We start from the raw sequence: 14189 nt of genomic DNA, 5'->3' as shown, positions 1-14189 counted from the left end.
CCAGGTCACATCACAGATCACAGACCGACCCCTCTGCATAGACCTAATAACCGGCCCGCATGCAGCAAGAGGGGGGGGCTTGTTCCTGCGGCCAGCATGCGGGGGGCAAGCGGCAACCTGCGGTGTCATTGCCACCATCAGATCGGTCGGATCATCCTCGGCTGGCTCGAATGTCGCTCACCCAGCGAGTCACCAACACCCATGACGACGTGCATCTTATGTTCTTCGACTGCGGCCCACTTGTCGCAGTCGACCCAGAGGACCGTTCCACATGCCCATTCATGTCACCTGGGCACCACTCGGACCTCGCGGAGGACCCGTGGGGTGCCGGCGGGGGCGCTCTGCACGGCTCCGTCGTCGTCTAGGGGCGCGGCCCGTAGCCTGTATGCCAAACGAGAATAACCTAGATTCACGACTGCGGTGGCGGTTGGAGACACTCGTGAGCCCCACGGATTACCGACACCAGAATAACCGTTCCCGGGTGTAGCATTGTTGATCCGGTAAGATCGAGAGTGCCATCGGCCTGAGGCGAGGTGGGAGTTTGTGGGGGAGATAAAAAGGGCTGATGAGAACGCACTTTGTCCACCACCCATCAAGCACTTTTATTCTCTCGACATCAGCCACAGACATGGCGACCGCTACTGTCGCGCTCTTTGCGCTCCTCCCCCTCCTGCCTGCTGTCCTCGGCGGCCCGGTTATCCTCCAGCCCATTGTCCAGCGCGATGCCACCTCCCTCGACTCGCTCTGCACTGCCAGCAACCTTGCCAGCATCGTGTCGGCCTTCAGCGACATCTCTGCTGTCACTTATGACACTAGCTCGGTCACCGCCAACATTGTGACCAACTACACTGCCAGCCCCGGCACCACCGCCCCCATGTTCCCCACCACGGCTGGCAATACCTTCTGCAATGTCACCCTCAGCCTGAAGCATGACAACCTCGATGACCATGTGAGTTCAGCTGTGCCAACGGTCGGGCAGAGCCGCAAGCTGACAGAACCCAGGTTGCCATGAACTTTTGGCTTCCCGCTCCCGAGTCCTTTAGCAACCGCTACCTCTCGAACGGTGGTGGCGGTTGGTCCGTCAGCGGCGCCAACTCCCTGATGTCCGGTCTGCCGTTCGGCGCCGCCTCGGGTGCCACTGACGGTGGCTTTGGCTCCAGCGGCCTGACCGCCGCGCTGCTCATGGCCGGCGGCAACGGCACCATTGCATGGTCGCGCTGGGAGTCGTTCTCGTACCAGGCCATCCACGAGATGACTGTCACGGGCAAGGAGCTCACGCGTGCCTTCTACAACGTGTCCGCCACCGATCTCAAGTCGTACTACCTCGGTTGCTCTGAGGGTGGCCGTGAGGGTCACCAGAGCACCCAGCGCTACCCCAAGGACTTTGACGGTGTCATGGCTGGTGCTCCCGCCATGTACTGGCCCGTCCACCAGCTCGCACAGGGCTGGCCCAACATTGCCATGGCCCAGGCCAACCACTGGCCCAACCCCTGTGCTTTCAACACCATCCGCTCGCATTACATTGCCGCCTGTGACCCCCTCGACGGCCTCACCGACGGTGTCATCTCGCGTTCCGAGCTCTGCACCTACGACCCCAGCAAGAGTGTCGGTGTTGCCTACGCCAACTGTTCGCTCTCAAGCGGTGCCCCCGGCGCGACTGCTGTCACTTACCCCGCCGGCACCATCTCGCAGGCGGACGCCGACGTGGTCAAGGCCATCTACAAGGGCGGTTTCACCTCGGCCGGCGACCAGCTCTTCTGGGCTTACCGTCCCGGTACCACCCTTACGGTGGAGGCGGGTGTCAAGTACAACGCTGCCAACGGCACCTTCAGCGCTGGCACCAGCAACTTCTTCGGTACCTACTACACGAACATGGTTCTCAGGACCACTGCCTCCGTGACCGTCCCTTACGACACAATCACTGTCGACGACGTGTACGACATGATGCTTGAGGGTCTGCAGCAGTACGGTGGCTGGTCTGAGAGCACTTGGCCCGACCTCTCGGCCTTCCAGGCCAACGGAGGCAAGATGATCCACTACCACGGTGAGCAGGACACCAACCTGTTCCCCGAGGCTTCGGCCCACTTCCACGAGAAGGTCCGCGCGGCCATGTTCCCCGGTGCCAAGGACTACACCGGCATCAACGAGTTCTACCGCTTCTACCTCGTTCCCGGCGCGGCCCACTGCTCGATCAACACGGCCCAGCCCAACGGCCCCTGGCCCCAGTTCGGCTTTGCCCAGCTCATCGACTGGGTCGAGAACGGCGTCGCGCCTTCGTACCTCAACGGTACCACCGAGACCGGCACCTCCATCCAGTCCAAGATCTGTCTCTGGCCCACTCGTCCCCTGTGGAAGAAGAACAGCACGTCCTCGTTTGACTGCGTCGAGGCCAAGGCGGCGACCACCTTCATCCACCCCCTCAACGGCTGGAAGGTGGACTACTAGGCGCATTTTTTAGTGTTTAATAATTAAAAAGAAGGGTTTTCTGAAATTTTCAATAATTGGTCCAGGAAATGCAAACTATTCTGAAGTGCACAGACATGGGAGACCCACAGAGGCAGTGAAAGATGTTATTAACTAACTGCGAGGACCCTATACAAAACTAACTGTGGCCAGCGATTCTCTCTACAATGTACTCGACCAGACGGTTACTCGGCGACTCTTCAATTTTCGAGCCCGAGAGGCAGCGCTCGAGCTCGTCAGTGTTGGGGGCCGTACCGCAGAGAATCTGGATCTCGGCCTTGCGGTGAACGTGGAGCATGTGGGCGAGCTCGCGGCTGGGCGTAAGCTATATACCCAAAATCGTTAAACTAGCTCACCGCCACTCTTGGGGCATGTCCGGGCGGGCTGTACACATTTTTGTGGCCTGTTGCGGGTCAGTGCAAAGATCTGTAGTCATCACCCACAAAGGCAATCTCTCGCTCTCCCAGGGGCAGAAGATCTTCATACCGTCCAACCCTGCCTGTCAGCGTGACCAAGACCAAGTCTCAGAGTAATGGACGTACTTGGACCACTCTGTGGCCTTGACTCCGATCCACTCGAGACGGTCACCGAGCGGCAAGCCAATGTGGTCCTCGGAGAAGGCGTTGGCACGGGATCCGAACGTGTAGACGGAGAGAATGTCGATACCGTGCGGGTCCGCATCGACGAGGGCATATATGTGTGTCTCGGGGAACGTGTCTGCCAGTCGGCGGAGGAGCTGGAGGGTGGAGAGGTCGGGATATCCTTTGCCCTGTACTGTCAGTTCGGGAGGAGAGGAGAGGTAGGAGAACTAACAGTAATGATTGCGCCAGGACCGAGACGTTTATCATGAAGGATGCCGGCGCCGGTGAGAGACTGCATGATGGCCTGTATGTCAGCTTGTGTATTCGGATTATGTTAGCTCACGTCCTTCTCCACGAGGAGAACCCATTCGAGACCGTCCGGCGCCTCGATGCTAGCGATGCGCTCCTCTTGTGGGATGAGGGTACTCTGGCGGGTCAGGAGGTACTACCACAGCGAAGAACCCACCGAAGTAGCAAACAGTGGGAGCTCCTCGCCGGTGTTGAGTACGATGACAAGTGCGTTGGAGGCGATGAGGCCTTTAGAGGTGGCACACTACGTAGGTCAATACTGTTCGGAGGAGTTACCTACGACGCGAAAGTCCTGGCGCTTGAGTCCTGCTGTGCAAATCAAGTCGTCGACAATCTGGGGGGTAAGCTCGGTTCGTCAGGAACTCCAACCCACCTTGTCTACTACACGCTGTTTGCCGAAGAGCAGCACGTTGCGGTAAAAGATGTCTCTGACTGGTCAGCTCAATTCACGGTGGACAACTGACCGTTTCGTAACAAGACCTCCCTCGAGGACTGTCTGGTACATCACTGAAGCAATATACAGCACCCGCGCTGCACAGTCAGCACTGACCATGACCGGCAAACGTACACATGCGGACGAGAGCAGGCTGCACGGGCTGCTTTCCAGGCTTGTCTGGGAACGTGATAGTCTGGTGCTTGCTGTCTGTTAGCAGTAACCAGCCGGATAACATACCCATTCTCCCTGTTGATGAGAGCAAACTTGATTCCAACAGAAAACAAGTCACTTGCAGACAGTTTCTTGCATCGCTCAGCACGAATCTTCTCGAGTTGCGCGACGGAGCGTTTCAGTTGGCGGAGGAAACTGGTTAGGACCGACTCGAGGAAGGTGCGGACAACATATCTGCAAAATGAGCTTATGTTGGTAGACGATGAGCTCACTCAGTGTCATCCTCTGTATCACCCCTTCCTGTCAGCATGGCCCATATGAGACACCTACTGGAAATCTTCGTCCATGCTGTCTTCCACATCCTGTCGCGATTCTTCATCCCCGGCATGAGAGCCGAGATACGAGGGGTTGTGGGGAGGTAGGATTGACCGAGGCGTGCTGAGTGGGCTTGGTGGGGGCTCATGAACCACGGGAACAGTCTTCTCCCAAGGATAGTCCTCGTGGGTGCCAGACACCCAGCTTTCCTTCTGGTACAGACATTCCTCCTCGGCCGTCGCTTGCGACTGAGGGGGAAAGGGTCTGTTGGTTGGCACTTGAACGGGCGATCGAGATCCCCGGGGGACGTGATCCTGCATCCGGTTCGTTGGGCGAGCGGTATCGAGGTTCATTCTCACTGGAACGTTTTCCATTGAGGAAGAGGGAGAAGGTGAGGAAGGCAGGCGACTTGCAAGTTTGAGGTCCTCGAGTAGCCATGCCGGCGGTGAGTATGAGCGTTCGGGGAGAGAGACGGGTTGGATCTCGTCGGAGGAGGCCGAGGAGACTTGCGAGGGTTCGGAGACGAAGCCATCATCATTGAGCTCGTTACTGCCGTCGTCACCGCGCTCGTCGCCAGAGTCCACGCTGTCGGCTGGTGGTGTGCGCTTGCGTTTCTCGCCGATGAGAGATGTGAGGAGTGGGTGAGACGAGAAAGGGGTGTGGGGTGGTGTGAATGAGATAGGAAAGTGGGGTGGCGATGACATTGTGTTGTGCCATGGGTTAGAGATGAGAGAGAGAGAGAAAGATGAAGAGAGAACATGAGAATGAACGGTGGGTACATTCTCTAGGGAAGGACCAGCGGAGGGAAGGCAGCCGGAGGGAAGGCGAGGAAGACGCAGAGGGAAGGCAAGAAGACGGTGACGTGCTTGTCACATCGACACATACACAATTACGGTTATCCAGGCTGTGAGTGTCGTCTCGACCTGGCAGCTGCTGTCAACAGTAGTTCGGGCATGGACATGGGACAACAAGTGCATGCATCCTTGCGAGGATGCATAACCAACTGCCAGGCCTGTGCCACATCTCGTCCGTCGGTTTGCTCCGTGGATCCGTGGGTGGTTGTCGCATGGGGGGCCCGGAGAGTCCGCGTCGGCGGGGTCCCACATTTCGATTCGCACAAATGTCGCAATTTTAGTCCCTGCTGCTTAATAATGAGTACCCGAGATTAGTAAATGTTGGTAATGGACCCTATTCTCTCTATTAGAAATAACCGAAAAGAAAAAGTCTGGCCCGGCCAGGTCCGTTCGACTCGTACACACACACACCACCTGTCGGCCGTCTGCGACCTGGATCAGCCCGGACATTTGTCCTCTTCGTCTTTCATCACCACATCAACCACCCAGTCTCCCCTCGCCCACCGCTGCATGCTCACTTGCTTGGGACGTACTCTCCCCCGCACCTTTTCTCGCACTCTCACATCAACCACCACCCGCGCACTCCACCCATCCTCCATCATGGCTACCTCGAGGGACGCAGTCATCCCCCAGGCCGACCGTATGTTTGAGGGCGGCACCCACAAGCTTGACGTCTGGTCCATCTTCACGTACGCTCTTAGGATACCTGGCAAGCACTGAACCGCTGCTGACAATACCACCAGTCCTGCCAATGTCCCCGCCGACTGCATCAACCTCGGCCAGGGCTTCATGAACTGGGCTCCTCCCGACTGGATCCGCGAGGCCAGCCACAAGTCGATGGACCAGGACATGATGAGCAACCACTACGCTCACCCCCGCGGTCGCCCCCGTCTCATTAAGGCTCTTTCCGAGCACTACTCTCCCTCGTTTGAGAACCTTGTTGCCGAGGGCCGCAAGCTCCAGACCGACGAGATTGTTGTTACTGCGGGCGCCAACTGTGGTGAGTCACGCGAATGTCGGCCTGGAGCCGAGCCGAGCCGTCTACATACCACTGCCCACACACGTTCTCGAGATTTCCTTGCAGACACTGACACGACTGCTTAGGCACCTACGCCGCTATGTGCGCCCACCTCCAGCCCGGCGATGAGGTTATTTGCATCGAGCCCTTCTTCGACCAGTACTTTGCTACCATTGTCTTCAACGGCGGCACTCCCGTCTACGTTCCCCTGCACCCCCCCAAGGAGGGCAAGCAGGTCAGCGGCTCCAGTGACTGGACCATTGACTACGACGAGTTCCGCGCTGCCTTCACTCCCAAGACCAAGGCTGTGATCATCAACACCCCTCACAACCCCGTCGGCAAGGTCTTCTCGCGCGAGGAGCTCACCGAGCTGTCCAAGATCTGTATCGAGAACGACGTCCTCGTCATTGCCGACGAGGTCTACGACTGCATGGTCTACGACGACAAGGAGCACGTCCGCATCGCCTCGCTTCCCGGCATGTGGGAGCGCACCCTCACCGTCGGTTCGGGCGGCAAGTCGTTCGCCGCTACTGGCTGGCGTATTGGATGGCTCATCGGCGCGCCCGCGCTCACCGCCGCTACCTTGGCCGCGCACACCAAGATTGTCTTCTGCACCAACGCACCCATGCAGGAGGCTGTCGCTATTGGCCTCGAGGGCGCCAAGGAGCACAAGTTCTTCGAGACCCAGCTCCAGGAGTACACTGAGCGCCGCGACATTCTCTGCTCGTACTTTGACAAGCTTGAGCTGCCGTACACCAAGCCCGACGGATCCTACTTTGTCCTCGTCGACATGTCCAAGATCAAGGTCCCCGATGACTTTGTCGTCCCCGCTACTTGCAAGGGCCGCGGAAAGGACTTCAAGCTGTGCTGGTGGATGGCCCAGACCCTCAAGGTCGTTGCTATCCCTCCCTCAGAGTGAGTGGGGACTTGCTGACTTTAGCGTGAGCAAAGACAAAAACTAACATTGTCCACAGGTTCTACTGCGAGGACCACGCCGGTATTGGCGAGAACTTTGCCCGCTTCGCGTTCTGCAAGGACCCCGAGCTCCTCCACGCCGCCGGCGACCGCCTCCTCAAGCTCAAGGAGTACATGTAACGCGAGAAAGAGGAAGGACAAAAGGCTTGGTGGGAGTCGTGGACATGGCACGCTCTTGCCGCTCGGAAGCTGGCTGGGGGTGCTATGGCAAGGACGCACGCTAGAGCGCTCCTTGCAGGGTCGAGAGAGGTTGATATATTTTTTTGTCATCATGCATGTGGCTAGATGTGGACGTGACGCAACATGCCAGCCATGCGACGCAAGCTAGGCAAATAAATACATTGGCTGTTAACTCGTCTATACTGTCTCGTATCGTACAAACAGCTCCACCTGACCTCTCTCTGGCTCAATTCTAAACAGCCTTGTTGGCCATCATCTCCTTCTCCCTCGCCGCATCCTTCTGCGCGGCGAGGTGTTGCTCCCACTCGCGACGCTCGCCCTCGGTCATCTCGCCCTCGGGCATCGTGTCCTCGATACCGCCGTACGCGTCCTCATTGTACTCGGACTTTGGCGAGTCGGGTGCCGCAGCCACGTGCGCGTGGTCGTCGACAATGGCGAGCTTCTCGAAATCGACCTTCTTCTCGTCGGGGAAACCAGACTCGGCGGCGCTGGTGCTGGCATCGTACGCAGGCGGCGGGGCGTCGTCGGCGTGCCCGGCGGTCGCCGTGCTTGTGGAGGTACCGGCCATTGGTGAGATGGGCGAGACGGGGGTGATGACCTCGGGCGTAAGTGGCGACGGGGTGAGTGGCGCGTAGCTTGCTGCCAGATGGGGAGGGGGACCCACGGGAGCGGCGTAGGCCTTTTCGCTCGGGTCAGAGGCGTCGACAAGGTAGTCCACTGGCGCGTGGTTGATGCTCACCGGCCGCATGGACGAGCGGGGCGGGAGAGGCGGAGGCGGGCCAGTTGGAGGAGCGGTGCCGGGCCGCTTCGGGAGGTCGGGCCTGTTGAGACCTGACCGGCGGATGATGGCCTCGGTCTCGGGGTCGCTCTCACACTCGTGGCCGTTTGTCATTTCCGGCGTGGGCGGCAGCTTGAGGACCTCGCCCTCGCCGAGCTCGAGGTCGTCGGTCGGTCGCGGCACAGTGTTGGGGTCAAAGACGTACTCGAGCGCTCCGGCGTTCGTGCGCGATTGGGCACGACCGCTCTCGGCCTCCTGGAGAGCGAGTGTGAGGTTTGCCATTTCGCGAGGGACGGCGACCTTGCCAGCGAGCTAAAGTACGTCAGCTGTGCGTCCCCTTTCGACAGCCATGCCAACTTACAATATCCCTCGCCTTGACACCTGGCCAGTGGTACAAGTTCCCATTCTCCTCGTAGCGTTCGACAAACACCTGGCCCACAACCTCGATGCCGGCGTACAGGCCCTTGCTCTTGACGTAGCTGAACACCGGGGCGGCCTCCTTTCCTGCCTCGACAGCGGCGCCAGCACCCCACGGACCGGCCGCAACGGCGATTTCCGTACCAAGAGTAAACTTGTGGGTGCCGAACGATTCGAGAGCCTTTTGAGTACGAATGACAAGGATACAGTCGTAAATATCGACACCGATGAGGAACTGGGGAAGAGACAGTTAGCTGGTGTGCCGCAATACCTATGGAGCGGCGACTTACCCCAGTTGACAGGTTGTTGGGCGAGATGCAGGCCGGCGCTGACCAGGCTGGTGCATGTTAGCATGCTTAATCGGGAACGCAAGTCAAGGTGACGCGAGTGACGGAGTGTCTGCTGCGACTGAGACCTATGGATCTCGTTCCACTGCCGCTCTTCGTCCAACACTCACTTCCATCAGGCAGCTTGGCCGTCACAAGGCCCGCACCACCAGCACCGCCAAGCGGGGCGATACCACTGCGCATGCTTGTAAAGATTGCCAGACCCTTGGCCTCTGCAATCACCTTGGGCGGGATCTTGCGTACGAGCTTGATCTTCTTCTTCTTGTCCTCGGTCACAATGCCGTCCACTGGAGGAATATCAGCCTTTGCCCAACCCTCTCCTTCTTGCATGGTGCACTACTCACCAGTAAACTGCTTCAGGATACGCGCAGCCTTGTCCATCTCCTGCGGGAAATCGCCCGTCACAGGCCAAAACGCCTCTGTGCCCAGCCGGTTCGCCGCAAACGTGTTGACTCGGCCGCCGACGTTGTCGCTGACGACAGTCACTTTCTCAATCGCGACAGCACCCCAGCTCTTGGACTTGGCGGCCATCTTGGCGCGCCAGCCCGAAGGCTCGGGGGTGGAGGAGCCAGAGGAGTAGGCCGAGGCAGTGGGGGTTCGGCGGGGTGGGGGCGTGAATGACATGGTGATGGGGAACGTGGGTGGGATGTAGAGTCCGGAAGGGGGAGGGGAGAGTGGGTGTTTGGTTTGTTGCTTCGGGGCCGACGGTAAGACTGTGTTCGTCGCCTCTACTGGGAAGCTCTGTTGGAAGCTCTGTTGTGCAAACGTGAATGTGATGTATGTGTGTGGGTGTTGTGGGAGGAAAGAAAATGTGTGTGGAATGGAGTGGCCCAGGAGTGGAGACGACGAGGGAGCGGGCAATCAAACACATTCTTTATCGATGACGTCCGCCCTGACCAAGACTTCACCGTGCGGCGGCCGACACCAAGCGCGGAGCGGACGGGAAATCCGCCGCCCCCAACGAACCTGGCCGCCGAGGCCGCGAGGCCGACGGCGTAAGAGCGCGGCTTGGCACGAACTGGTAGATACGATGCTTGGACCAACGGGGAGACCTGCTGTGCATGACACCAGCCAGTGGAACCCATGGTGGAGGCGAGAGTTTCTAGGAGCTAGGAGCAAAATATGGGTGTACTGTCAGGTCGGAATTCGCCGAACTAACGCATCCTATCCTATACACTGCCGTGCAGTTGCCACACTAGTGTCGCACAGCTAATCGGCGCCTGACAAGACAGTTAAACGCCTCCACTGGGCTGTCTGCACAGCAATCTAGTTGTTGGGGAAAGCGTCAAATGTACAACGCGTGTGTGTTAGGCATGCTCTCAATTGATCAACGGAAAGGAGGCAGAGGCTGACGTGAGTCGACAGCCGCCTACATTTCGAAGACACAGCCGCGACAGCATGTACGTCGTAAGTTGGTTGCCTCCTGGTCGGGCTGATGGCGACATCGTAACCAAAGCAGCGTTTATACATGCTATATTACATGACCGTTCTAATGCTCACGCCTCACAGGCCCTCAGGATCTTCTCGTGGAGGTACGCCATGAAGTCATCACGGCCGTAGCCATCCTCGATGCGGGCGTAGCCAGCAATGCGCATGAGGACGATCTGGTCACTGGGTACATGATCAGAACCATCACTTGTTGGACACTCACAGCCACTCTCGAGGATAGTTGGGCTTGCGCAGCATGTTGTCGAACTGATGGGTCAGTCGACGAAAGAAAGGGAACGGTGGTACTTACTGCGACAACATCGGCCTCCTCGAGCATTTTGGCACGAACTCGCAACCTGGCAGGTTCAGCCTTGAACGCTTTCTCAAACCTACTTGTAGCAGTCTTCGATGAAAAGGCCGATCCATTCGAAACGGTCGCAGCCTTGCGCGTCCGCCGCGTACTTCTTGTTCTTGATGCCGTACTTGTAGGCGCTCGCAAAACGAACGCCGTCAGGGGCGGCATCGAAGAAACCGAGGATGGCAGCAGTCGGAAACTTGTCGGCGATGACGCGCAGAAGTTCGATGGTGCCGGCGTCTGGCTGGCTGTTTCCCTGCATGGTGTCAGTAGGGTACTGCGGTCATGATCATGGCAGTGCTTACGGCGAGAAGCACGCCTTTTCCCATCTTCGGCTCGTTGAGCATGTCGGAACCCAGGAGACGCTGGAAGACGGTCTACGGTCAGTGGCCAGTGTTGACAACAAGCTCACTCACCTCCTTGTCCTCCACCACGAGCACCCACTCGCAAGCTCCCTCAAAACGGACGACCTCCTCGGCGCGAGGAATCAAGGTTCCCTGGGATGATGAGTACCGCTGTCTGTATCTTGTTCCAACTCACGGCCGACGCAGAGAACGAGACCCTCTCGCCACTTGCCAACACAGCCACAAGATCGGTGGCGGCCATCGTACCCTTGGGGGGTTCGCGCTACGGGGTCAATGTCGTCCAAATCAGGCCCATACAACCTACCACGACTCGCAACGCCCAAAGCGGTTGCCCGGCGCCTGCAGCGAGGCTCTTGAGCAGCTGATATGGTCAGTGGTCAAGGCTTTGGCACAACTCACGCCAACCATCTTCGCCTCAGAGACGTGGGTTTGTTCCTTGAGAATGTCCCAGAGGTCGCTGCGCTTGTAAGTGTCTGCTTAGCTGGATGCCAACCACTTACGGCAAAGTAGCGAAGGAGTCGGTTCTGAACAGGTCCAGGAGTGCATTCACAATGCTCTGCAGATCCTCTGTTCATGTCAGCTTCTGCTCCAGTGGAGGGAGCTCACGAGCGGTGCGGAGATACACTGGACGAGGCATACTGTGTGTGTGTGTGCGTCAGCCCCGACGTAAAGCGCGTACAGGTCCAACACTCACGTGGTCTTGGTGTCCCTCAGACCGGGGAACGCGACGAGGTCATCATCGCGGATCTGCTCAGCGAGCTTCTGCGCGGCCAGCTGGAGATGGGCGAGGCCAACCGCACGGGAAGCGTCGGGGTCGGTGGGGGGTATGGTGGGAGGGATTGACCCTTCACGAGCGTTGACAGCCACGATGGGCGTGCAGTCCAGGTGCAGAGGGCCGTTGGCGACCAACTCTTTCCAGAAGTTGTCGTCGGCAGTGGCGTTGATGGCCGCCCTAAACTCCGCCACAGTGAGCATGACGGGAGTGCTGGATGAAAGTGGATCAGAGGGGATGGTAAGGTGAACGAAAGGAAAACGAAAGTCGATCAGTTGACTGTGTTTGACCGGTGTGTCTGCCAAGGGCCAAAAGGGTGAGCGATGTGTGTGGTCCAGTCAACCGCGCGGTAGCTTTCACGGCTGGGGCGGGCGTGTTTGTTTCTTCCTTCCTTCAACACTACCACTTCTCCTCACCTTCTTCACCCAGATCCATACCATCACCCATCCACTTCGTCATGGTTGGTGGCTCCATCAAGGACACGGGACCCTGCACGCAGTGCGCGGGAGGCAAGCAGACGTGTGACAGCGTACGTTTAGATTGCCAGTGGCGACGCTGACAACAGGACCAACCTTGCACGTCGCGTTCCAACCTTGGCATCTGCTCCAACAAGACTTCCACGAATGCCATCCCAGCACCCGGCAGCGTCGGCACGTCGTCGCACTCTGAGAGCCTCTCATTCCCTGTCACCTCGGACACCAGTAAGTAATTTAGTGCTGCACCACACAGGTGACTAACGGTTCAGACAAGCTTATTAACACGCCGTCTTGGACAGCCCCGACCACGTCGACGACCACAATGGCAGCAGCGGCGGGTACGGTCGAGCCTGTTGCGCTGCCGGTCGACACAAGCACCTCTGGGCTTTCACACTCAGCAGCAGAGCTCACCGACGCTGAGCTGATCCAGGTGGTGGCCGGTGAGTCACATATACATGAAACGGACGGGTGTTGACTTGCAGACTTGGAGGAAAAGATCCAGTTCCTGCTCAAGAGTGTCACGGCCATCGAGTGTCAGACAGAAGGTACCAAGCGAGACGTGGAGGCTTTATGGCGCGAGCTGAAGGCTGCCCAGCGCGACCTGGAGGCTACCCGACGCGAGCTTGAGGCTGCCCGGCGCGAGATTGCAGACCTTAAGTCCAACGTCAAGCGGGCAAGGCGGGAGATGTCCAAGCTCTCGACCACCGTGAAGACCCATGCCGCCGTAGTGTGCAGGGCCGGCCGACAGCTGAAGAGGGCGCAGGCGGAGACGAACGGCGGCTCCTCGAAACCTAAGGCCACGAACCGCAAAGTCAAGCAACTCGTCAACTGGTGTAACAAGGTCCGCTCCAAGTTGAGGGGATGGGGTAGACGCCAGGCCCCTAAGCAAGGCGACGGCAAAAAGGTGTGATCAGTGCCCCGTATCGAGGTCCACAAAGTACAAGACTACAGCATAAACGCAACACCTCCGCCTTTTCAGTCCCAACTACGGCTACCCAGCGAGCAGCCACCCTCCTATTGTTCCGCTCCCAAACCCCCCGACCTGTCTATACCCTCTTCCCTTCATGCAGTTGAGATGGCCACGCTCGCCACGCTCCAACAACCAAAGGCCAATGCAACGAAGCTAGCAAGCGCGGCTCGCAAGCGCTCAGCACCCACACCCACGTTCCACGACCCGCATTCGGCCCCTACGACTTCACTCCAATATGTATTCGTATCTCAGCCACCCCGCTCTCGGGCGGCACCTTCTCCCTTCTCCTCCCTCTTTGTACACAACCACGGCCACGAGGCGCTGCACTACTGCACCTCTCATACGGTACCTTGTTTCTTAGGCGCCTTGTCGTAGCCACTCCGTATGACATTCATGTTTCGTCCCTCTCTTCAGCTGAAGTTCACCGTTAGCTGATAAGGAGGCCACGTCAGTACTGCAGGAGCGCAAGGCAAAGGTCAACCGTCCTTAGACGGCCGCCGCGGCTTCGAACATGCAGTATTGCCACGTTACAACATTGCCGTGGTGCGCGGCCTCGAAGGCACCCCGAAACCTTGAGGAGACTGGGGCGAAGGCCAATGTTGGAACTGAGCTCTATCCTCGTGTGTAGCTTGAACGCAGAGGTGCTCCGCAAGGCTCGGACAGTGTGGAGAGTGAGGCGGTTGGATGGGGTCATGAAACGACGCATTGAAACTTGCTCCACAAACGTGCTCGCGGCCGATTTATTTGGTTGGGTATCGCGTTTCCGTGAATCCTTGAAACATCTGTTAGAAGTGTATGATGCTTGTGAATATCATGTATGAGGAGAGCGAGTGTCCTCTTGCTGTATGGGGTGTAAATGCTCTATCAATGACTCTGTCGGCCAGCGGCCGATATGGAAGAAGGAAGGCATCCATTGTGGCAGGTGTACGAGTGTTGCTTGATGCATGCCAAAAACACACTACGCGGTTTGCTCCGCTCC

General features: G+C 58.4%; 6 protein-coding genes across 6 annotated transcripts; 3 read left to right on the top strand and 3 right to left on the bottom strand.

The window, feature by feature from the left end:
- Positions 1 to 628: 628 nt before the first annotated feature.
- EHS24_009370 (uncharacterized protein) lies at positions 629 to 2445 on the top strand (the record flags this gene model as incomplete). The annotated part of the gene is made up of 2 exons (XM_028624659.1): positions 629 to 949; positions 1003 to 2445. 2 exons carry the CDS (start codon positions 629 to 631, stop codon positions 2443 to 2445), a joined length of 1764 nt encoding a protein of 587 aa, XP_028474827.1.
- A 157-nt stretch (positions 2446 to 2602) lies between these two features.
- On the bottom strand, positions 2603 to 4979 carry SPO11_6 (endodeoxyribonuclease; the record flags this gene model as incomplete). Its single annotated transcript, XM_028624658.1, has 15 exons — positions 2603 to 2777; positions 2820 to 2866; positions 2907 to 2958; positions 3006 to 3232; positions 3277 to 3336; positions 3388 to 3471; positions 3511 to 3597; positions 3634 to 3687; positions 3727 to 3781; positions 3818 to 3884; positions 3922 to 3992; positions 4027 to 4194; positions 4233 to 4256; positions 4291 to 4523; positions 4635 to 4979. The coding sequence occupies 15 exons, from the start codon at positions 4977 to 4979 to the stop codon at positions 2603 to 2605; spliced, it is 1749 nt and encodes a 582-aa protein (XP_028474826.1).
- A 750-nt stretch (positions 4980 to 5729) lies between these two features.
- Positions 5730 to 7242, top strand: EHS24_009368 (uncharacterized protein; the record flags this gene model as incomplete). The annotated part of the gene is made up of 4 exons (XM_028624657.1): positions 5730 to 5818; positions 5873 to 6129; positions 6234 to 7062; positions 7122 to 7242. The coding sequence occupies 4 exons, from the start codon at positions 5730 to 5732 to the stop codon at positions 7240 to 7242; spliced, it is 1296 nt and encodes a 431-aa protein (XP_028474825.1).
- A 292-nt stretch (positions 7243 to 7534) lies between these two features.
- On the bottom strand, positions 7535 to 9468 carry EHS24_009367 (uncharacterized protein; the record flags this gene model as incomplete). The annotated part of the gene is made up of 5 exons (XM_028624656.1): positions 7535 to 8392; positions 8442 to 8732; positions 8788 to 8834; positions 8955 to 9131; positions 9189 to 9468. 5 exons carry the CDS (start codon positions 9466 to 9468, stop codon positions 7535 to 7537), a joined length of 1653 nt encoding a protein of 550 aa, XP_028474824.1.
- An 872-nt stretch (positions 9469 to 10340) lies between these two features.
- SPO11_5 (endodeoxyribonuclease) lies at positions 10341 to 11967 on the bottom strand (the record flags this gene model as incomplete). The annotated part of the gene is made up of 12 exons (XM_028624655.1): positions 10341 to 10455; positions 10496 to 10539; positions 10583 to 10628; positions 10666 to 10883; positions 10933 to 10992; positions 11044 to 11124; positions 11168 to 11254; positions 11297 to 11353; positions 11392 to 11449; positions 11493 to 11559; positions 11599 to 11630; positions 11687 to 11967. The coding sequence occupies 12 exons, from the start codon at positions 11965 to 11967 to the stop codon at positions 10341 to 10343; spliced, it is 1146 nt and encodes a 381-aa protein (XP_028474823.1).
- A 254-nt stretch (positions 11968 to 12221) lies between these two features.
- Positions 12222 to 13150, top strand: EHS24_009365 (uncharacterized protein; the record flags this gene model as incomplete). Its single annotated transcript, XM_028624654.1, has 4 exons — positions 12222 to 12293; positions 12330 to 12465; positions 12510 to 12680; positions 12723 to 13150. 4 exons carry the CDS (start codon positions 12222 to 12224, stop codon positions 13148 to 13150), a joined length of 807 nt encoding a protein of 268 aa, XP_028474822.1.
- Positions 13151 to 14189: the final 1039 nt, after the last annotated feature.

The sequence above is a fragment of the Apiotrichum porosum genome (genome assembly GCF_003942205.1).
Source record: "Apiotrichum porosum strain DSM 27194 chromosome Unknown scaffold_9, whole genome shotgun sequence".
NCBI lineage: Eukaryota > Fungi > Basidiomycota > Tremellomycetes > Trichosporonales > Trichosporonaceae > Apiotrichum > Apiotrichum porosum.
This window is presented reverse-complemented; position numbering and strand designations above follow the sequence as displayed.